At 44.6% G+C, this 23,679-nt stretch overlaps 1 protein-coding gene and 1 long non-coding RNA gene across 2 annotated transcripts in view; one reads left to right on the top strand and one right to left on the bottom strand.

Moving 5' to 3' along the window:
- LOC110256220 lies at positions 1,522 to 3,364 on the bottom strand. Its single transcript, XR_002337477.1, has 2 exons — positions 3,292 to 3,364; positions 1,522 to 2,853 (listed from the first exon to the last, which is right to left on the bottom strand). It is a non-coding gene; the product is annotated as an uncharacterized LOC110256220 (long non-coding RNA).
- Positions 2,853 to 23,679, top strand: part of TTLL11 (tubulin tyrosine ligase like 11) — a 308,449-nt gene continuing 287,622 nt past the window's right edge. The window contains 2 exon segments of the mRNA XM_021068337.1: positions 2,853 to 3,755; positions 3,758 to 4,059. Of these exon segments, the coding sequence (XP_020923996.1) occupies positions 3,353 to 3,755; positions 3,758 to 4,059 (705 nt within the window). The 5' untranslated portion in view covers positions 2,853 to 3,352.

Genomic DNA, 23,679 nt, shown 5'->3' with positions numbered 1-23,679 from the left:
TACACTTTGGCAGCCCCCACTTCCTGACCTGGGTGTGGCATCTCTTGATTGCATACAGATGCTTGCTTTACACAGCCTTTTTAAACCCTGACACCTCTCCAAGAGAGAAGCCTGTTGTAAGAAGAGTGCCATGGCTTTCAGATTCTCTTGACCTTTCAGGAAAAGTAATTTGAAGTTTGGTGCTTATTCTCTGCCTCCACTGAGCACTTGGAGAATGCATGATGTCAGTTATGTTATTTCCAGCCTAGAGCTTCACGAGTCTGGCCATTACCCTATTACCTGCAGGTAGAGGGTTGTGCATCTCCTCTTCTCCAGGGGGCTGGTGTGAGAGTCTAGAAAGGGAAGCAGGAAATCCATCCTCCAGGTTTAATGCTGATGGCACAGATGCATGGTGCACGGACCCAGGGCCCCAAGACCCAGCATGTCCACACCAGCTTCCTCACCAACTTATTATGTCATACTTTTTATGAGCATCCTGGCCAGTGTCCTCACTTGGCACGGGGCAAATGGAAGCCCAGAGGGCGCAGGGCCAGGCCAAGTCCTCTCCGTGGGTTAGGACCTACCAGTAGGTGACAGCAGGAAACTGTAGCAGAGTGGAAAGAACATGGGCTTAGCACTGAACATGCTGAACTTTGGACTTCAGCCTGTCGCCTACTCACTGTGTGACTTTGGATAAGAGCCTCTCTTTGTCTCAGCCTCAGTTCCCTCACCTCTAAAATAGGCATTGTAATAATTATCAACATTTCTGGACCACTATGTGTAGGGACTCTATGTGTTTTGACTCACTTTTTACACCAGTACTCTGAGATAGGTACTATTATCATCACCCCACTTTTCAGATGAAGACAATAGAGGACAGAGGAACTCTAAGACTTGCCTGAGGTCACAAAGAAGGACACAAATTCCCGGCATTTATGTAGGGGAAAGCCATACTTTCCTCCCTAGGAAAGCTTCAGATGATTAAAATGCTAGGATACACAACAGGGTTTGCCATACAGGTGTGCTCAATGAACAATGGCTATTATGTTCATTCAAAAAGAAACAGTTAACCCAGAACTGCATATGAAGCCTTTTGCTCTCTTATTAGGATTGACCCCCTCCCCCTTGCAGGGACTCCAGTGCTCCCAGGGGGCCCCATCACACCCTGTCTAAGAGGAAGAGGTTTTTGGATCTGAGACTTAAAAATAAACAGCTCACTGAGAAGACAGGGGGCCAATGGCAGCTTGCACTAGGCAGAGCAAGCAACACTGGCAGAAGCCTAGAGGGGCAAAAGTGTGTGTGTTTGCCAGTAGAGCTGGGCAGCAGCTGTTCAGTTTTACTCAGATGTTTGTTGCTAAGGGACCTCCCATGCCCCTCATCCTGCTTCAGTCTCTTCAAACACCGGGCCTCGGGCGCCACCTGGTGGCAGCCTCTGATACTAACAGGGCAGAAACCAACAACAGGAATAAAAGCTGCCCACACCTCGGTCCCCTGAACTATCCCTTCCTGTCTCTTTCCCCGGAAATGGACTTGCTATAAGAGTTATAGAACAGCAATCAAGACACATTTTTATTAGAAAATTGTGTTTTCCAGTTATGAAAACAATGCACAGTCATCGTAGAAAACTGGGAAAACATAGAAAAGAATAAGGAGGAAAGTTGCCACCCTCAACTCCATCACCCAGAGCATCCACTATTAATAGTCTGGTATATTTGAATCCAGTGTTTTTTCTCTGCATGTAATTTTCTTGTAATCCACATAAGCTGAGGCTTAGTGCATATATCTTTTTAGTTATACATACATATACATGGATATGGACCATGTTTAAATACACGTGGCTTATTTTTGTGAACAAAGGCATGGTGTAGGGGTTAGTGTGGGTGTTGGGAGAGGGGTGCTAGTGTCAGACCACCCTGAGTTTGAATGCTGTCTTTGGGTAAGTGATTTCTTTTCTCTGAGTAGCAATTTCCTTCCCCATCTGTAAAATGTGGGAAAAAGAGGACTTACCCCACAGCTGTGGTAAACATTAAATGACACAACATATGCAAAATTAGTACAGCCCCTGGGACAGTGAGAATTCTCACTGATATCAGATTACCACGGAAATCTTAGTCTGACTTTCTGATTCTTAGCAGAAACCTCCAGAAATGAGATGGGTTACTGGGTCCAAGGGTAGGAAGAGCCTCCAGGTTGAAAGAGTTTGCCAAAACTGAGAGAAAAATTTCAACCAAGAGCGCATGTCTCCAGCACCACTGCTGTTCTCATTTGTCTCTCTGTTCTTCCAGGACCTGTTCATGCAAAACAGTCTTTAAGTATCACGATTATTACCAGTTCACGTAATGTTGCATCACCAGGATAATGTTTATCCTAAGTGGCTAAAGCTGTTATTGACATTTGCTATAATTCGCTTAAGTATTTAAGTATTTAATATCTGAGCAGTTTATTTTTCATTCATTCATTTGTTCATTCATTCATTCATTCATTCAAGAAATTGTTATTGAATGCCTACTGCCTGACAGGCACTGACTGGGCATTGGAATTTGCTGGTCAACTGGAACAGGACACTCCTTACTCACTGCATTTGGTCTTTAGCCAGTGAGACAGACCATTACAAGTAAGCAAACAAGTAAAACTCTGATTGAATAAGCTAGACACAAAGGGACAAATATTGTTTGATTCCACCTCTATCAGCTATTTAATAAAGCACACAGAGACAGTAAGATGGTGGTTCAGGGGCTGGGGGAAGGGGCATGGGGAGATATGGGTTAATGGGTACAGGGTTTCAGTTTGAGAAGGTGAAAAATTTCCACAGATGAATGATGATGATGATTGCACAACAATGTTATTATGTATTAATGCCACTGAACTCCATACCTAAAAGTGGGGAAAGTGAGACATTTTATGTTATGTTTGTTTTACCATAATTTAAAAACATGACATAATAGTTAAAGGAATGATTAATGTCTTCGACTCAACCACGAATCTTCAAAACTTCCCCATTCCATTGGGAGCTCCCTGAGAACCGGGATAAGTGTCTCCCCTCTCAGTCTGGGGCCTCTCCTAGGTCCAGAAAGGGATTTCTTCAAATCAGGAGCTGCACCTTGAGGGCCTGGCCTCGTCAAGTCCATCATCAGACTGAGGTGCTCCTTGACGGGGTCGTGCCTCCCTCCATCACACCAGGAGTTATCCCCGTGAGAGTGTATGGGGTGGGGAAAGGGAGCTTCTTGTTTGAAACTGATGTCTCTCAGTCCCAGCCCGGGCCTCACATGCGCCCAACGCCTTTCTACCCCCAGGTTCACCGCAGCTTCTCACCTCCAAGCTCTGCGCGCTGCTCAGGGTGGGCGGGCTGAGGACGCTTCCGCCCTCTTCCAATATGGCCGCCCCCGCCTCTGTGACAGGCCCGGTCACGTGGACAGCCTCGCCTATGAGGTCGCCGGGGCCTGGACGGCGATTGTCCCTTCCCGGGCCCCATCCCGAGTCGGCGACTGCCCTTGTCAACCGGAGCCTGAGCGATCATGGCAACGGGCTCGGGCGGGGAGCGCGTGGCGGCGGCTGCGGCGGCAGCGGCAGTTTGGTCGCGGGCCGGCGCGGCGGAGCGGCGGAGGCGCAGGCGGCGGCACTGGCGTTGGCACCGGCCGTGAGAGCCATGCTGCCGGGCAGCCCCGAGAGGGAGCTGACGGCCTGGTGGGAGGCGGAGGCCGTGGATGCGGCCAAGGCTCAGGCTGCGAAGGACCAGGTCCGTGTGGACCCGGGTGCGGCCGGGGAGCCGGAGCGCAAGGGGGGGAGGAGCAGCCCAAGGAGCCGGCTCCGGGGCCGCCCAGCGCGGCCGAAGAGGGCGATGCCCGCGTACCCCCGCGGCCCCCGCGAACGGTGCCGGTGTCCAGGCCGAAGCCAGCGCCGGCGCCGGCTCAGGGCCTCTGCCCGCACGGGAAGTCCAGGAGCAAGGGCCGCAGCTGCAAGCGGAGCTCTAACCGGTCCAATGAGTATTGCTCTCTGCGGCCCGTCACCGTGGACAGCTCCAAGGCCAGGACCTCCCTGGACGCCCTGAAGATCAGCATCCGCCAGCTCAAGTGGAAGGAGGTGAGGCCCGGCCCGCCGCGTGGGCACAGGGGGGTGGACTGGACTGGCACAGAGGGTCCGGCCGGCCCAGGCCAAGTCTGAGAGCCAAGCTTCAGCTGTGCGCTACACTTGTCAGCCGCAAACTTCTCATCCTTCAAAGCCTAGCCCCCAAGTCACTTAACTCAAGTTGGCTTCAGACCCCTCCGGGTTAAGTTAGCCATCCCTTCCTCTGGCTTCGCTGCAGCTCCATGGTCTCCAGCCATCAGCACTTGGCTCCCTGCATTGTAGATGTTTCTTTATATGTGTGTCTCCTCTACCAGTTTGCGAGTCCCCGGGGCCCTGGACCCTCTTTCACTTCCTATTAAGTTGTAGTTACTTAGCATTTACTATGTGACTCTTGGGGCAGTTGAACAGTTTGTACTTTGGAGGTAGACAGGTCTAGGGTCACCACGCTGCCACTTAGCTGTGTGACCTTGAGCAAGTTGCTTCATCTCTTAAGCCTCTTTCCTCCTTTATAAAGTGAGGCTAATAATACCTATCTCATAGTTTTTTTAGTATCAGAAGACTCACTGCTTATTGTCGTATAGCCCAAGTATGCAATAAGTGCTAACTAATGTTACCGGCCACTCCTCTCTTTCTTCCCACTTCACCATCGCTGTCATGAGTGCAGGCACTGTATTTTGTGTTCCAAGGCTTGGCATACAGCAGGTGTCAGGAAGTGGTGGGTGAAAGGCAAATAAAGGAATGGGTTATTTGTCCCTGACCCACAGGGGGCTGGGATGATGCACCAGTGAAATCCAGAGATATCAGTTGCAGTTGGCTGAGTGGATAAAGCCATTTGACTTGATTTGCAGCATCTAAGGTGATTTAATGTGCTTTCTGGAGCGTCAGGATTGTGGTTTAGGGTGGTTGAATCTGGAGACTTAGACGAGATGATGTGCAGCTGGCAACCTGAGGACACAGGCACTTAGCTCTGGGCCTTGGTTATGGTAGATGTTCAGGAAGGGCTGAATGAAGTGGGAACATGCAGAGAGATGGCCACAGAAGGGATTGGTCAGAGGGTTGCTGTCCCAGCAGAAGGAGTCATGTGGTTTGGAGGGGAGTCAAGAATCAGGCAGGACATGGAGTTCCTGCTGGCACAGTGGGTTAGGAATCTGACCGCAGCCACTCGGGTTACTGTGGAGGTGCAGGTTTGATCCCTGGCCCCAGCGCAGGGGTTAAAGGATCTGGTGTTGTCGCAGCTGTGGCTTGAATTCGGTGTCTGTCCAGGGAACTTCCATGTGCCACGGGTGCGGACATTAAAAAAAAAAAAAAGAATCAGGCAGGGCAGATTCCAGGTAGGGATAGGTTAGCCATTGGGAAAGTCTAATTCCAGGAGGTCTCAGGGATGCTTATTTATTTTCATATTGGGGCTTGGGATTCAGGGGAGGATTTTTATGCCTATGAAACTTGGAGAAAGTGAGGGAGGCTCCCAGGACTAGGTGTCTGGATCCTGGACAGGATCTTGGGTCTAGGCCAGAAATATGAGACCCAGAACAAGATGAACCTGGAGAGCTTGTCAGTACCTTCATCCTAATGAAGGGAGGATCCAGGACTGAGACCAGACCACAGAGTTAGAGAAGGCTGATTGGCCCAGGCAGGGCCTGTGCTTGGCTTGGTCCTGTGGGAGAGAGGGACACGAAGCTGCTCAGATGGCAAGAAATGGAGCCACGTGGATGCAGAAATCAGCAGACACACACGCTGGCTCAACTTTGTTCACTCCTTCTGTGAGTCTGTCATGGATGCTGGGCCCTGAGAATCAGAGATGCTTAGGATATAACCCTGGCCCTCAAGGACCTCCTGGTTCAGTAGGAGACAAGACACAAGGAAGGAAATCATTGCAGTAGTTACAGGGCCTGTGCTACTGCTTCCTGAAATGCTCTTTCTCCAGCTTTTTGCATGGCTTCCTCTGTCCCTCCATACCTCTGATTAAATGCTACCTCCTTAAAGAGGCCTTCCCCCATGATCCCGCCACTGCTGCCTGCCTGTCTTTATTTTTTATTTTTCCATAACACTTAACGCTAGTGACATTTTATTTTGTATTGTATCTTGTCTGTTTTCCTCACTAGAATGTAAGCTCCTTGAGGGCAGGGGCTTTGTGTTATTTACTGTTGTATCCCCAGGTGCTTGCACGCAGAAGGTGCTCAATAAATATTCATTGAATGGATGCACACCTTTGTGATGAGCGTGTCTCTGTCTGTGTAAAGGTGTAAGTGCTGTGGGAGGTAGGGGTGACCACCCCAAGAAGGGCTTCCTGGAGGAGAGGGCTCCCGAGCAGAGTCTTGGGTGCTGAGAACGAGTAGGCATTATTTAGGGGCTGTCGACTTTGGATCCTTGGTAGAGGGAGTGGAATGGGCAAAGCAGAGGTTCCTTTGGGGCCTTGTAGGGCTGGATCCTAGGGTGGGCGGCAGAATGTGAGAGGCGAGGCAGGGGAGGTGAGCAGGGGTCAGGCCATGGGCTGCACTGTGGGATGTGGGCTTTCTTGGGAAGACTCTGTGAGCCACTGCAGAATCTCAAGCTTCTTCCGTTTTTCCGCTTTGCTATTTTGGCAAGTGAGTTCAATTCCTTAGGCCTCGGTTTGCTTATCTGTCAAGTGGGGGTACGTCCAGCTGGTGCAGTGGTTCCCAGTTTGTCTGCTGCTGCACCACATCATGGTAATATTGGCCTGGCTGAGGCCCTTGCCCCGGTGAACCCAGTGGGGTGGGCAGTTGCCAGGGCGCTACCTGTAACTCCTCCCCCAGCCCCAGGCCTGCCTGTTTTCCTACTCAGGGGGTGCTTATTCTAGTATAGTTAAAAACATAGTTCACTCCCAAGACTATTAGATGTTTGACTCTTTACCTAATGTCACTCTTCCCTATTTGTCTTTGGGGTCCTGGGGACAGGAGTGGTGTCTGACTTGTATCCCCAGTGCCCAGCAGATGGTAGGTGATCAGTACATGAATGAACAAATGACTTGCAACAGAGGTCACATCTCACCTTGACACTGTAGACTGCGGAGTTGGAAAAGTGCCAGACTAGGTAAACTTTAAAGTTCCTTCCAGCTTTAAACGATGATTAGGGTGTTCTTGGTACCTCCTACAAAGTTGCTGTATGACAAGTAACGTGCATATATATGTATAAACTAGGTATGGAGTTCCCGTGTTACTCAGTGGGTTAAGGATCCAGTGTTGTCACTGCTGTGGTTCCCGTCACTGCTGTGGTGTTGGTTTGAACCCTGGCCTGGGAACTTCCGCATGCTGTGGGCACGGCCAAAAAACCCCACCAAAGACCCAGGTACTAACAACATATAAACACGGCCTCAGTTCCCCTTCTGTTGCAAATCTTCTCTAATACTCAGCATTGATGATCCAGGAGCAGAAGTCTGCTGGGGGCTGGGTGGCGAGGAACTGAGCCGCAGTGTCCCTGTAGGTCGTGCTGAGCTGTCTCTGCAGGATTTGGGAGTCTCCAGCTGGCTGACTTTGGCAGGGGTGGGCAGGCAGCCCAGGCAAGAGATGCGGTCATGAGCACCAACCAGAATGAAGGGTCTCTCTCCTCTTGCAAGCGATTAGAGGGGGCTGCACCCCCACGGGCTGCTCAGGGCACAACCTCCTTTCCTCCTTCACTTTTCTTTATTGGACAGGCGCTTAACGACAACAGCAACAGCACTGATCATGATCATCAGCTGCTAGGATGCCCCTTGCACAGCTCTTACCCTGTGCCAGGCACTCTTCTAAGTGCTTTACCTGTAGCCAAGGGTGTGATTCTCCTTACAACCCAGTGTAGTAAATGCCCTTTTGTCTCCATTTTATAGAGAAGGAAATTGAAGTACACAGAAGCTTACCTATCCAAGGTCAGACAGCTGGTAAGGGGCAGAGCTAGCATTTGCAACAGGTCTCCAGGAATTCCCCAGTGGCCTAGTGGTTAAGGATTTGGCGTGGTCACTGCTGTGGCTCCAGTTTGATCCCTGGCCTGGGAACTTCCATATGCGTGGCTCCCTGCTGCCAAAAAACCCAGGTGTCCATTTGAAACCAGCCTTCTAGAATTCCTGTTGTGGCTCAGTGGTTATGAACTTGACTAGTATCCATAAGGTTGCAGGTTTGATCCCTGGCCTCGCTCGGTGGGTTAAGGATCCAGCATTGCTGTGAGCTGCTGTTTTGGTCACAGATGCAGTTTGGATCTTGCATTGCTATGGCTGTGGTGTAGGCTGGCAGCTGCAGCTCCAGTTTGACCTCTAGCCTGGGAACTTCTATATGCCATGAATGCAGCCTTAAAAAGCAAAATAAAAAAGGAAAGAACTGGTCTTCTATACCCAGCTCTTCCCACTACTCCCCACTGGCTGATACTGGCAGACCCTGGCTTGGGATGGCAGGTATAGACATGAATGGGACTCCTTGCCTTCCAGGGACAGACATGCACACAGTCGCAGGCCAGTCTGGGAGTTGAGTGGCTAAAGGGCATTCTCGGCAGAGTAGGAACAAAGGCAGGGAGGTCCACTTCTATACTTAGGATGGGTGATGGCAGCGTAGCCTGGGCGGGGGGACAGAGAGAAATGAAGGGACCAGCTTGCAGGACATTGAAGGCCATGCCAAGAAGCTTGTGCTTCTGGCTGAACATGATTGCTGATTCTTGCCATGTAGAGACTGAGCTTCCCTTGCCCACTCTGTCGGGCCCTGGGAACCAATTCCCTGATGATTCAGTTTTCAGTCGTGTCTGTTCTGGTCCTGCAGCAGCGCCCACCATGCCAAATTTCTTCTCAAAGGACAGTCCATAAATCCACAATCTTTACACTTGTGGGTAAGACAGAAGTTTATTCTAGAGGATCAAAGTCAAGTTTACAGAGTCACCATGAAGTCACAGCATGAAAGAGGGATGGTTTCTGGCTCATAGTCAATGCTCAATAAATATTGATGGGATTGTGTGCGCCTCTCTCCCCATATTCCTCTCTCTGGAATATTCTTTTTGCAGTTTCGACACCCTTGTTAAAGGAAGCCTTAGGGAAAAGATACCATGGAGAATAGATGCCACTATTGTGGTGAACTGCCCTCCTCGGAGATGCCGCTTGTGTACATGCTCGCGGTGGTGCCATGGACACCAGCTAACGTGAATGAGGGCGCTGAGAGATTTGACAGAGGGACCTTTGTTGATAATCGTTTGCATGAGCTCTGTCCCAAGATCTGTTACAGCGTGAGCTCTTTGTTTCAGGGTGTCCAAATCACGTGTTGTTTTCTGAAATTTATCCAGCGTTTCTTCAGAGCACGTATATCCTTATTAAACCACCTTACTTATAACTTGTATACTGTCAGTTACCGTTTATGAAATAGCACATTATGTGCTGGGCATGATGTTATTACTGAGTGCTCTAGGCTCCATCAAACTCGCAGAGAATATTTGCTATGGTTTATTTCATTTAATCCTCACAGCGACCCTCCCAAGAAGGATCCTGTGATCATTTCCAATTTACCGATGAGGAAACTGAGGTTGAGAGGAGGTTAGTTCAGGACTAGCCCAAGGTCACACAGGTAGCAAGTGACCGAGCCATCCAGGGCCTGTGCTGGTGGCCAGTATACACTCCTCTACTGTCTCTTTGCTGATCCTTTGCTAAAATTCACCCTGCAAGGAATTTTTCTCTATTATTATTGTTACTATTATTATTCCCAGAAACAATTGAAGGAGCAGAACTGGGCACAGCAAGTAAGTGGGAGGATCAGGGTTCAAACAGTGGTCTGGTTCCCAGCCCACTTTGCAGTGTGTTTTATAACCTCCAGTTCCTACTGCTCCCGTTCCTCATCTGACTCATAACTCAGATGACAGTGGAGTCGCTCAGACCAGGAGGGCGATACCGCAAATAGGACTTAAAATAAAACACACCGAAATAGATCCTGCCTGGCAGAGGGAGCATTTGGTTCCCACACCTTCCAAATCCTATCTCATTGCTGCCCACAAGGGAGAAGAGATTCTGGTGCATTCGACTAGCCGAGTGGCCCTGCTCCTCCGTGACATGTGAGCCTGCTGCATGAGCCTGTGTCTCAGATTCTCTGTGGTAGAAGGTAGATTATAAAATGAAAAATTGGATAGTTTAACCTTCTCTCCCTTTCTCATTTTAATCATAGTCATTGCGATTTACTTTCCATTTTTTGGAAACAGCTTTACATTTTATTTATTTATTTATTTTTTTTTTTGTCTTTTTGCCTTTGCTAGGGCTGCTCCCATGGCATATGGAGGTTCCCAGGCTAGGGGTCGAATCAGAGCTGTAGCCACTGGCCTACACCAGAGCCACAGCAATGTGGGATCCGAGCCGAGTCTGTGACCTACACCACAGCTCACGGCAATGCCGGATCCTTAACCCACTGAGCAAGGGCAGGGATCGAACCCGCAACCTCATGGTTCCTAGTTGGATTCATTAACCACTGCGCCATGACGGGAACTCCCAGCATTACATTTAAGAATGGTTTATATATTACTCCATCAAATGTTCTTCTTCAGACATGTTATTTTCATGCCTAGTCCAGTAGAATTTTGCCCTTGCGAGTTAGGCTTGTCACCCCATAAAAAAATCACAATTCACTACTACTGATATTTGAGCAATACAATATGTGGATCTCCACTGATGCTTCACAGAGTCCTTTAAAAGAAGGTCAATTCCAGTTAAAATTTAGGATTTTTAGCAGGTGTTATTGTTAGGACAGTTTTCTGTGTTATATAAACATGTTCTCTATTGTAAGTAGCTTCAATTTAGGTAGCATTCTGGATTCTGAAGTTGAATGCAAAAATTTAATCATCCATTTAAAAAAAAATCTATTCCTTGAAAAGAACATATTATAAAGTGTGGTGAGGAGCAGTCAACTGGCTAAGGAACCGACCTTGTCTCTGCGAGGATGTGGGTTTGATCCCTGGCCTGGCTTATTGGGTTAAGGATCCAGCGTTGCCACAAGCCGCAATGTAGTTTGCAGATGCGGCTCAGATCTGGTGTTGCTGTGGCTGTGGCTTTTCTGGTGTCTGCAGCTCTGATTTGACCCCTAGCCCAGGAACTTCCATATGCTGCAGGTGTGGCTGTTTAAAAGAAAATAAAGAAAGAAAGAAAGGATTGGCCACTCTTTAAGTGCCTTCTCTACAGGGAAAGTGTGTCCTGGAGCTAGTATGGACTTTGAATTCAGACAGATGAGTAAAAATCCTTGCCACTAACTACTTCTGTAACCAATTGGGCACTGCCTACAAAACCACTCTGAACGCCAGTTCTTCAGGTGTGTCAGTGGGCCAGTGATGCCTGTCTTGCAGAATTCTTGTGAGATTAAATGAGAGGATGTCTGTAAATTGCCTTAACCCGATGCTTGGCACACAGTCTGAATTCGGCTAATGTCACTTCTCTATAACTACCTTTCTCTTGGGTGGTTATAGACATTGGATTTGATATTTTTTAAAAAAAAAAAACAAAAAAACCAGAAAACAGGTATTACAGAATCTCATCTGGATATGTAGGTTACTGGTTAAACAGACATGACCAGCTCATTTGTTAAACGTTCCAAATACTTTGAGACCTACTTTGTGCCAGGCTGCATTTGGGCTCTTGGGTTACAGCAGATAACAAAAACCCGGAAACCTCTTCAGGATAAGACATATTTGCATTTTGAGTGAATGTCAACATGATGTAATCTAGATTTAAATTTTTTTAATGGCACTGACTTAAAGTTCTTTCTTTTGGTCTTTTTTTTTTTTTTTTTTTTTTTTTTTTTTTGTCTTTTTGTCTTTTGTTGTTGTTGTTGTTGCTATTTCTTGGGCCGCTCCCGCAGCATATGGAGGTTCCCAGGCCAGGGGTTGAATCAGAGCTGTAGCCACCGGCCTACACCAGAGCCACAGCAACGTGGGATCCGAGCCGCGTCTGCAACCTACACCACAGCTCACGGCAATGCCGGATCGTTAACCCACTGAGCAAGGGCAGGGACCGAACCCTCAACCTCATGGTTCCTCGTCGGATTCGTTAACCACTGCGCCACGACGGGAACTCCAAAGTTCTTTCTTTTAAAATCAATTATACTTTTAAGGTTTAACTGAATTTTTAAAAGCCTCCATTCTGGCCCTGGTACCTGTGTTATAAACTCTGTTATATTAACCATGGGAAATTTATTAGCTATTTTCTGGCTGTTATCTAGCTGATGTTAGCTGGAGTGACATCAGTACTTAACTTTTGTGTTCATAAGGCTAAAGGAGACCTGAACTGAGGTTGTTGGAGGGGAATGTAGCCATTAGCTGTGTAGAAGAGAAATCAATTCCCTGGAATGATTTCTTTACTCCTTACTTTCAGCCCCAAGCAGCCCTCCCCACTGACCTGGAAAGACAGTATCAGGCATGGGTTTGGATCTTGGCTCTGTGACCCCGGACACATCCTTTTACCTCTCTGAGCCAAAGCTTCCTTCATCTCTAAGAATGATCATGACATAACATGGTAGGCTTGTGAGAATTAATTCCGAAAGACTTTAAAGTGCCTAGAGCTCTAAAGTAAGAATACCTGTTGGTTTGGCTTTCCCTCTGATGAATTTCTATGACCTCTTAATTACATTCGATAATAGAAAATTGATGGTGTGAACAGGCAAATAACCTTGCTGTTCCTTTAGTTTTGAAGCCCTCCTTTCCATGTGGTTGCTCCTCTGCAGCCCAGTCATTCCGTGAGATTCCTCCACGAAGGCTGGTGTTTGCCCGAGAGGACAGCGGTCCCCTTTCTCTATTCCAGATAGACCAGCATTTTCCTTCCATCTCCCATCAAGTCGGGTCCTGCCTTAACAGCTGCCCCGACTGCTATTTGTGTACACATTTGTTTCTCTGGGTGTTTTGGAACCATTATCTAGTAATTTCTATAAATGCTTCCTAAGTCCTAGCAAGCATTGCCGGCGGCTCTGTCTCTTTCCCATCTGCTTCTGTGTCATCTGAGTCAAACCTTCACATCCTGGAGCCAGAAGAATAAGGGCAGTTAGTCTCCTGTGCTGTCATCCCGAAGTATAACTTTACTTTTCAGAGAAGTCCCTCTGTCCCTCTGCCTAGAACGCTTATGAAGGCTGTTTTCAAATTTTATTCTTTATGGTCACAGGGAGATTTTATTTCTCTGTGTGTGAGAACCATGGTTATTAGAATTTTAAAAAGCAACCGTGTAAAAATTTCTGGACGTATTAGATTATTTGCAGATAGCTTTTGTTTAAATTCGAAAGCAATATAAGCTTATGAAAATTTATACCATTCCCAAATATATAAAATAAAACCCTGGAGTTCCCGTTATGAAACCAACTAGTAACCATGACGTTGCAGGTTCGATCCCTGGCCTTGCTCAGTGGGTTAAGGATCTGGCATTGCCGTGAGCTGTGGTGTAGGTCGCAGGTGCAGCTTGGACCCTGTGTTTCTGTGGCTGTGGTGTAGGCTGGCGGTTACAGCTCCGATTCAACCCCTAGCCTGGGAACCTCCATATGCTGAGGGTGTGGCCTAAAAAAAAAAAAAGACAAAATAAAAATAAAACCCCAAAGTCCCCCCTTCCCCCTCCCATTCACTACCCTTTCCTCCCCTACTCTAATTCTTCTTACGGTAACACCAAGATTATAGTTTGGTTGGGCATCTTTCCGGATTTTTTTTAATTATTCCTGTATCAAAATCACTAAATTGTGCCATTGCAACAAGCAACCACAAAACACCAGTGGCTCACTACAACAACAGTTTCTTTCTTGCTCACACTTGTGGGTTCGATGTGGGTCATTGGGGATGAAGGGACAAGGGGCTCCCATTGTCTTGGTTATTCAGAGACCAGGCTTCAAGTTCAGCACTTGCTTTGGTGAGTCACTGAGAGGAAGGGAGCATGATAAATTCTGCACTGGCTTTTAAGACTGCAACGCAGAAGGGATTCTGCTCACATTTCATTTGTCAAAGCAAGATACGTGGCTTGGTGGACTTCAAGGGACTGGCACGTACCATCCTCCCATGAGAGTGTGAAGGAGAATCAGAGCTTCCTGCTAATGACCACCAACCATAGATCATAGGTAGAGACACATGAGCTACAGATATGGTACATAAGCACAAATGGAAACAATTTTAAGTGCTGCCCTTATACAATATATATGATACTTCGCAACTGCTTCTTAGAGCTTTCTCTGTTAGTACATTCAGATTCATTTCATTTAAAATAACAACCGGGAGTTCCGTCGTGGCACAGTGGTTAACAAATCCGACTAGGAACCATGAGGTTGCGGGTTCGATCCCTGCTCTTGCTCAGTGAGTTAAGGATCTGGCGTTGCCCTGAGCTGTGGTGTAGGTCGCAGACGCAGCTCGGATCCCGAGTTGCTCTGGCTCTGGCGTAGGCTGGCAGCTATAGCTCCGATTAGACCCCTAGCCTGGGAACCTCCGTATGCCGTGGGAGTGGCCCAAGAAATGGCAAAAAGACAAATAAATAAATAAATAAATAAAATAAAATAAAATAACAACCTGAGAGTCCAGTTGATGGATGTACCACCATAAAATTTATTGATAGTTGTGTTTCCATAATTTTGGTTCGCTATTACAATAAAGGTGCAGTAAACCTTACTATTCAGACATTAAGTATTGTGCAAATGCATCTGTAGGGTAAATTTCTGAACTGTTGGGTCAAAGGGCATGTGCATTTGTATTTTGATAGCTACTGTTGTGTTGCCACCAGCGATGTTTGAAAGTGCTTGGCCTCTCGTATCAACCCCCTCTCCCCCAATACTGTGTCTTGTTAATCTTCTAAATCTTTGCCTCACAGATGGGTAAAGATAATGTCCTTGTACTTTACATTTTTGTGATTGTCATCAGGGTTGGGCTTTTTGTATAAGTTTTTTATCATGTGTACTGCTTCTTTTGTGAAATGCCTAAATGTATTTTTTTGTTTATCTTTTGGGTTGTTTATTTTATATTTTGCTTGTTTATGGTTTTCTTATGGTTTGTAAATATTGTGGGTAGTTACTTTTTGTCTCATTCATGTTGTAAATGCTTTTCCTCTGTTGATTATTTAACATCCAATAATCATTTGCCTGGCATGATCTACATTATTATAATTTAAAACATTTTTTTTCTTGCTATTCACTAAAAGCAATCCTTACTATTGACTTGTTAGCTTAAGAGGGCAGAAGCAGCACATGCTTCTATCCTCAGCTGCTCTTAAATTTCTGGAGTATCAACAGGCAGTGTGAAGAGCCTTAGGCTAAGTCTTACATTTCTAGGAGCTAGGTATTTTTTGAGGCATTTTCACATGCATCTATCTAAGTTGCCTTTTACTTTGTGCCCTAAGTGTGGTAGACCTCATTATTTCTATTTTGCAGATGTCAGTATGGTACGGAGTTAGATTTGGGTTTGAATCTCACCACTCTTAGTTCTGTCACACGGGGCATCATGCTGCTTGTTTCGCAGGCTTGCTGTCCCATATTAACATACATGTCCTGTCTTTCAAAGTCAGTATGCAGTATGCATACGGTCTGTTTCAACTCTCCCACGCTTCAGAGGTGTTAGTGACACACAGCTCAGAACTCAAGGGCAGTCTCCTGGCTCTCAGGCTGTGTCTGGTCCAGTGGACTGTACTGTCTCCCTAGGGAGAACATGCTTTCTTGGGTCCTTAGAAGTAAGACCACCAGAAATTAGTGTTTACTGAAGTCATTCAGTGCAGGACTAGGCTTTGAGCTGGGCTGTTAGTTTTATTTAAAAAGCACACTTATCACCTACCTAAATAATACTTGTACATTGTTTAAAATATTAAAAATTTGCAAAAAATAGAAAAAAAAACCCATGTATAAACCCACAACTAAGATGTAATGACTATTTTTACTTTGAAGGATTTGATTCTAGTATTGCTTCTAGGCATAAGTATTTATATTTTACAGGGCTGATCAAATTATGTTAATTTTTTACAAAGCTGATATAATTTTATCATGTTAGTGTTAATACCCACATTGTAATTTAAACATTTTCCACACTGTACAAACTTTTCGTAAGTGTCATTTTATTTTATTTTATTTTTTGGCCGCACCCATGGCATGTGGAAATTCCTGGGTCAGGTATCAAACCTGCACCACAGCAGTGACCTGAGCCACATCAGTGGCAGCACCGGAGCCTTAACTTGCTTCACCACAAAGGAACTCCTCATAAATGTCATCTTAATTGCTGTGAAATATCTCATTCAGTGAAATCTGTATCATTTATTTTCATATTATTAAATGTTTAGATCGATTCCTTTATGAAGAAAAAATTCTAGCGTTATTTTTTTCCCTGTATTTCACATTGTTTTAAGAGAACTGTCCAGAAATGAAAAATTAGGTTAAAGGTCATAAACATTTTAAGGCTTTTGGAATGTATTGCCAAATTGCTTTCCAAAAAAACTCAGCAGTGTGTGAGAATTCCCATAAGTGCTTGTTTTTGAAGACTATAATGACAGATATTGGGGAAGAGGATGGAATAAATGAATCTTCCCCCTCTGTTTACCAAATCTAATTCTAATAATCAGTGCCTAGCTCAAAGCAGGGCATTTTGGCCTGGCCGTTTTAGTGTGGTCATGGCATCTGAATTGAAATAGCCATATCAAAATATAAAGCCACGTTTTAATTATCAAAGAATGTATTCCGTGGACATGGCTGACGCTCTACCCTCATCGACCCTCTCCCTGCATCTGATTCCTTATCCCATCCCTGTTCTTCTCCCATGGTAAGGCTTGAGCATTTCACATGCAGTTGGGCAAAGAAATTCCTCAAGTCTCAATAGGTTATTTCTTAGGTTTTGTCAAAAATATCTCTGGTGTGAAAAAAGGATACATTAAGAGCTGTGTTAAAGGAGTTCCTATTGTGGCTCAGTGGAAACGAAGCTGACTAGCATCCATGAGGACGCAGGTTCGATACCTGGCCTCACTCAGTGGGTTAAGGATCCGGTGTTGTCATGACCTGTGGTGTAGGTTGCAGAAGCAGCTCAGATCTAGCACTGCTATGGCTGTGGCGTAGGCTGGTAGCCACAGCTCCGATTCAACCCCTAGCCTGGGAATCTCCACATGCAGCAGGCATGGCTCTAAAAAGACAAAAAAAAAGTTGTGTTACAATGTCACCATTAGCCATTAGGGAAAGGAAAATCCAAAACCATAAGGAAGTTTCATTTTATATTCACTAGGATGTCTATAATTTAAAAAAAAGATAGTAAATGTTGGCAAGAATGTGGAGAAATTGAAACATTCATACCCTTCTGGTGGGAAAGTAAAATGGTGCAGCCATTTGAAAAACAGTTTGGCAATTCTTCAAAATGTTAAACATGGAATTCCCATGTGCCAGCAGTCCACTCCTAGACAGACACCTGAGAGAAATGAAAACATATGTCCTCAAAAAAAGCTTGTGCGCCAATGTTCATAGCAGCATAGTCACAAAGAGTGGGAACAACCAAAGGTCCATCACCTGGACGATAAATAAAATGTGAAATATCCGTTCAGTGGAATAGTATTTGGCCATAAAAAGGAATGAAATACAAATAAATGCTACAACATGGGTGAGCCTTATAAACATGTTAGGTGAAAGAAGCCAGTCACAAAAGCCATATATTATCCGATTCCATTTATATGAACTGTTGAGAGTAGGGAAATCTATAGAGACACAAAGATTAGTGGTTGCTTGGAACTGGGGTTGAGGAAGGTTTTGTTGGGAGCAGTGGGGAGTGACTAGTGACTGCTAGTGGGTATAGGCTTGCTTTTTGGGGTGATGAACATGTCCTCAATTGTGATGGTTGCACACCTATGACTGTACTCAAAAACATTGAATTGTTCAATTTAAATGGGTAAATTGTATGGTCTGAATTATATTTCAATAAAGCTGTTGAAAAAAAATGCCATAAGCTTATCCAGTTCTCATCATTGAACAGTGCTTTTCTCCTGGGTAGTAACTGAAAATATGCTTCAGGAACTCAAGTCAGTTAAGAGTCCTTATTGTTAATTCTGTGTTGCAGTATAGCCTGTCAGTGGTACACAGACTCCTTGGACACCTGTATCTTATGCAATAAAGTGGGAACTGTAATGGGACCCCAAACTTTCTTTCCTTTTTTTTTCTTTTTAGGGCTGCATCGGAGGCATATGGGAGTTCCCAGGCTAGGGGTGGAATTGGAGCTGTAGCTTCAGGCCTATGCCACACCCACAGCAATGCCAGATCCAAGCCGTGTCTGTGACCTACACCACAGCTCACGGCAACGCCGGATCCTCAATCTACTGAGCAAGGCCAGGGATCGAACCTGCGTCCTTGTGGATACTAAGTCAGATTTGTTTCTGCTAAGCCATGATGGAAACTCCCCAAACTTTCATCATAAGAGTGAGTTTTAGTTTTTTGAGTGAGGAATTCAAACATTTGCTTGAAGAATAAAGTTTGGGTTCCTTATAGAGTTTCCATAGTAAGCCTTCCAGTGATGCATTTGGCCTGGTGGTTGAAAGTATGGCCTTTGGAGCCACACAGACCTGGGTTTGAAACAACTCACTATATAACATTGGGAAAATTTTACTCTGAGCAATATTTCTCTATCTGTAGGATAGGCTTAATACAGCTGGACCTCATGGAGTTGTTTGTGGCCAGAATAAAAAGATAAAATCTTGTAAAATACTTTGCCTGGTATACCTGGCACAGTTGAATATTTTTTATTAACATTTGGCCCTAAGATTCTCTAGACTCACTCCAAAAATACCATGTCTTGAACTTTTTTATCTACTACCAATACCACACTGCATGTGGTTCTCCTGAGTCTTCATGCTGTGCCATTCTTCTTTACCTTTATTCAAGTTTTTCCTTTTCCTTAGAATGTTCCTTTCATTTCTTTGGCTAACTCTCACACATTCTTCAAGGATTGGCTCATGATTTCTCTTTCCCATGAACCTTCCCTAACTCCCACACACACCCCAGTTCTAGGCTAAGTACCCTCCTTTGGTCACTGATAGTATTTTATATGGATCTTGATTTGGTTAATTTTTCCAAAGAAGCAACTTTAGGTTTATTGATCATCTCTACTGTATTTTTGTTTTCTACTTTATGGCTTTCTGCTGTTTATTTCTTCAACTTTTTGAAGTTTATTCTGTTATTCTTTTTCTGACCTTAAGTTGGATGCTTAGCCTATCATCTTTTCTAATAAAAGCATTCAAGACTACAAACTTGCCTCTAAGTGTTGCTCTAGCTGCACCCACAAGTTTTGCTATGTAGCTTTTTTTTTTTAATCAACTTTTAGTTCTGTATATTTTAAATTTTCGTGAAAAATTTTTCTTTGACCCATGGGTGATTTGAATTGTGGATTTTTAGAGTTTCCAAACATATGAGGTTACTACTTATCATTTTTATTATTAACAATATCAGTGTGATTAAAGGATGTTCTTTGTTCACTTCTTTCTTTTCGCCTCTCCTTTTACCCTCCATCCTTACTTTTTTGTTTTCCTTTTTTTTTTGCTTGCTTTGTAGTCTAATACATGGTCATGTTCTCTGCTTGAAAAGAGTGTATATTCTCTAGTTATTGAATGCAGTGTTTTACATATGTACATTAGATTAGCTTGTAGATTAACTGTACAAATTTTGTAGCCCTAATTTGTCTGACCTATTAATTACTTGAAGAGTTATATTTCACTATATGATATAGATTTCATATCTTTTTAAGTTGATTTTTTTTCTTTTCCCATTTCACCCTATACTAGTCTGGAAGTTTAACATTCTGTTTTTATTCTTTTAATAGTTACCCTGAAAATTTAATATGTGTATAATTTCACAAAGTCTAAAGTTAATATCTTTACTCTCCTCTTAACAACAGAAGGATCTTAGGATGTTTTCATTTTGGATGCATCCATCCTGACCTATATGCTTTTGTTGTCCAGTATTTTACTTTTATCTTACTGTATCCTTTTTAACTTCACAAATTAGACATTATTATTATTTTATATCATCTTAATGCATTTTATATTTACTCACATGTTTACCATTTTCTTTGCTCTTGATTCTATGTTACTACTCAGACCTTTCTTCTGGGATTATTTTCTTTCTCCTGGAAGTCATCTTTTAGAAGTTCCTTTGGTGTGGGACTATTTGTAATAGGCAATCAGTTTTTATTTGTCCAATATCACCTTCCTTTTGCCCTTAGTCTTGAAAGACAGTGTTTGGAGTTCCCCTTGTGGCGCAGCAGAAACAAATCCAACCAGTATCCATGAGGACGTGGGTTCGACCCCTGGCCTTGCTCAGTGGGTTGGGAATCCAGTGTTGCTGTGAGCTGTGGTGTAGGTCACAGGTGCGGGCTTGGATCCCTCATTGTTATGGCACTGGTGTAGGCCGGCGGCTACAGCTCCGATTTGACCACTAGCCTGGGAACCTCCATATGCCTCAAGTACGGCCCTAAAAAGTCAAAAAAAAAAAAAAAAAAAAGACAAAGGAAAGAAAGTGTGCTGCACAGTCAGTGCTAGGTTGATAGGTACATGATCTCTCAGCTCTTTGAGGATATGCCACTGTTTGCTACCATTTTAGCTGTTGAGGGGTCAGATCTCAGACTGCTTTTTTCTTTTGCCCATAAAAATGTCATCATCTTTCTGGTTGCTTTTACAATCCTCTCTTTGTCTCAGATGACTCACTGTCATCATGATTTCCTAGGGGAAGATTTCCTTTCTTTTCTTTTTTTTAGGACTGTGCCCAAGGCATATGAAGGTCCCAGGCTAGGGGTCGAATTGGAGCTGTAGCTATTGGCCTACGCCATAGTCACAGCAATGCCAGATCTGAGCCATGTCTGTGACTACACCACAGCTCATGGCAACACTGGATCCTTAACCCATTGAGTGAGGCCAGGGATCAAAACCGAGTCCTCATGGATACTAGTGGGGTTTGTTAACCATTGAGCCATGATGGGAACTCCAAGGATTTCTTTTTCTTTATTCTGCTTGGGATTTGTTGAGATTCTTGTCTCGGAGGTTTGCTATTTTTATTAATTCTGAAAAATTCTCATCTATTTTCTCTTCCAGTATTGTCTCTCACCCAGTTTTTTTCTTTCTCCCTGGATTCAGAGTTAGATGTTTGTTAGACCTTTTTTGATAGTAAGTTCATGTTCCTTGGAACTTTAATCTCTGGTAATTCTTTGTGGCTTGTGTTTAAAGTGAGGATTTTCATCTTTTGCAGATGCCTCAGAGGGCTCTCGCTAACCCAGAATACTCTAAACTAAAGTTTAGGGAGTTCCCATTGTGGCTCAATGGGTTAAGAACCCAACATAGTGTCCATGAAGATGCAGGTTCAATCCCTGGCCTTGCTCAGTGGGTTAAAGATCCAGTGTTGCCTCAGGCTATGGTGTAGGTCACAGATTTGACTTGGATCTGATGTTGCTGTGGCTGTGGTGTGGGCTGGCAGCTGCAGTTCCAATTCAACCCTAAGCTTGGGAACTTCCATATGCCATAGATGCAACTGTAAAAAGGAAGAAAAATAAAGAAAAACAAGAAGGAAAGAAAAGCAAGCAAGCAAGCAAGTAAGCCAGCCAGCCAGCCTAAAGTGTAGGTCTTAGGCTTTTTAGGTTGGAGTCGGACCCCAGACTTGCATCATGAGAGTGTTCTGGTGGTACTCTGGGCAGAGACTTCTCTTTCTGTTTGACTGCCCTGGCCGCAGCCAAGACAGTGCAGGTTTTCTTCTAGCTCACCCTCTGAGCATCCGGCCTTGCAGACTCTGGCTTCATAGGGGAGTTTCCAATGTGACACTTGCCTTGCCAGCAGACATCCAGGGGCCAGACCACCTGCAGAGGTTAGACCATTGCCCATGTACAGGGAAAAAGATAATTACATTTACCACCCCCCCTTTTTTTGCCATTTCTTGAGCCACTCCCGTGGCATATGGAGGTTCCCAGGCTAGGGGTCGAATCGGAGCTGTAGCTGTTGGTCACTTAGGACTGTATGTGTGCTTTTCCATTAGAATGTGTGGAATTATTTCTAGGAAGTACAGTGAAATGAAGCATGCGGGATCCGAGCCGAGTCTGCGACCTACACCACAGCTCACGGCAACGTGGGATCCTTAACCCACTGAGCAAGGCCAGGGATTGAACCTGCAACCTCATGGTTCCTAGTCGGATTCGTTAACCACTGAGCCACAACGGGAACTCCACACTTACCCTTTAAAAAGGTCCTCTGGCTGCCCCACAGAGAATGGATTGGAGTTCTAGAGGGAAGGCAGGGGCAAGTTTAGATGCTATTGTAGACCCCAGAGGAGAGAAGGTACTGCCTGGGACAGGATGGTGCTGGGTGGGGAAGGTTATTGATTAAGATGGTCTGTCTCTTTCCCTAGACTGTAAGGTATTCAGTAGCAGGGAGCTTGTCTTATTCATCTTTGCATCCTTCATGTCTGGCATAGAGGAGGCATTCAGCAAATGTTAATGGAATTGAACTGTGTAATCACCAATGGTTCTAGTGCTATTTTTTGGGACTACTTTCAAAGCGACTATTTCCTTTAAAGGGAAATGACATAAAGGCATTCCAGGCAATAAACCCATCCTGTCTCTGGCATTGCGAAGCCCAAGCCAGAAATAGAGAGCCAGCTGTTTGTAAGCCCTGGCAAGCCTTAGATTTTGGCTGGGTTTACTTTCCATGATAGCATAGCTTTCTTTAGCCTTTAACTTGTCCCTTTCTTAAGGAAGCTCAACTAGTATTTGAAGCTACCTCCACAAAGCCTTACCATCTTAGTGGATTTTTATGCCATCTTCTCTCTAGGAAGGTTGCAAAGAGGCTCCTCTAATGGTATGTTTGTTATAACTGTGGAAACTTCTGACTCCTCAGGCACTCTTTTCAGGAAAAAATGTTCTGTGTCTAGGGAACAGAAAGAGAGGCAAAGTGTCCCCTCTGGGTGACGTTTTGATAAGCTTCAGCTGGTCACTTAGGACTGTATGTATGACTTTTCCATTAGAATGTGTAGAATTATTTCTAGGAAGTACAGTGAAATGAAGCATGCATATATGATTTTAAATTCTGAGGCCTTGAAGATCTTCATTGAAACAAACATGTGCTGAATGTCTCCTGAGCCCCACGCCCTGTGCAAGACCCTGGCAATAAAAAAAAAACAGTCAGACACAGTCCCTGTCCTTGAACCAGGATCAGTACTGGCCCATACTGTCCTTTGTGTGAATTAGAAAAATGTGCCCCGTCCTCAAGGAACAGATATTAACTCAGTCCATATATTATTTCCATTTCAACAACAAACTTGTTACAGCCAATGGATTATTAAGGACAAATGAATATTAGTTGTTAAATAATATTTACATGGTGTCATAATGAAGTACTTATGGATTTAACTTGGAATTCAGAAGTTCTGGCCCAGTAAACAAACATCAGACGATTGAACTACAATATGAACTTCAGATTTAATTATGCGCTAATACTAATTAAGATTTTTTTTTCAGTTGAAAGTAGTCGCCAATCATACATCGGATATAAAAGCAGATCCTATTTAGAAATAGTCTGTTTTAGGTGTTATTAGATCAACACAGTCTTGATAATACAGTTTGTCAAAGGGGGAACAATATATATTGTCTTGTAAAAGTGAGACACTTGACAACATGCCAGAAAATTCTCATCGTAATGTAAAATGGCCCAAACCAAAGCACTGATGATGTTTGTTTACCAAACCAGGGTATTTCTGA

The sequence above is a fragment of the Sus scrofa genome, chromosome 1, assembly GCF_000003025.6.
Source record: "Sus scrofa isolate TJ Tabasco breed Duroc chromosome 1, Sscrofa11.1, whole genome shotgun sequence".
Lineage (NCBI taxonomy): Eukaryota > Metazoa > Chordata > Mammalia > Artiodactyla > Suidae > Sus > Sus scrofa.
This window is presented reverse-complemented; position numbering and strand designations above follow the sequence as displayed.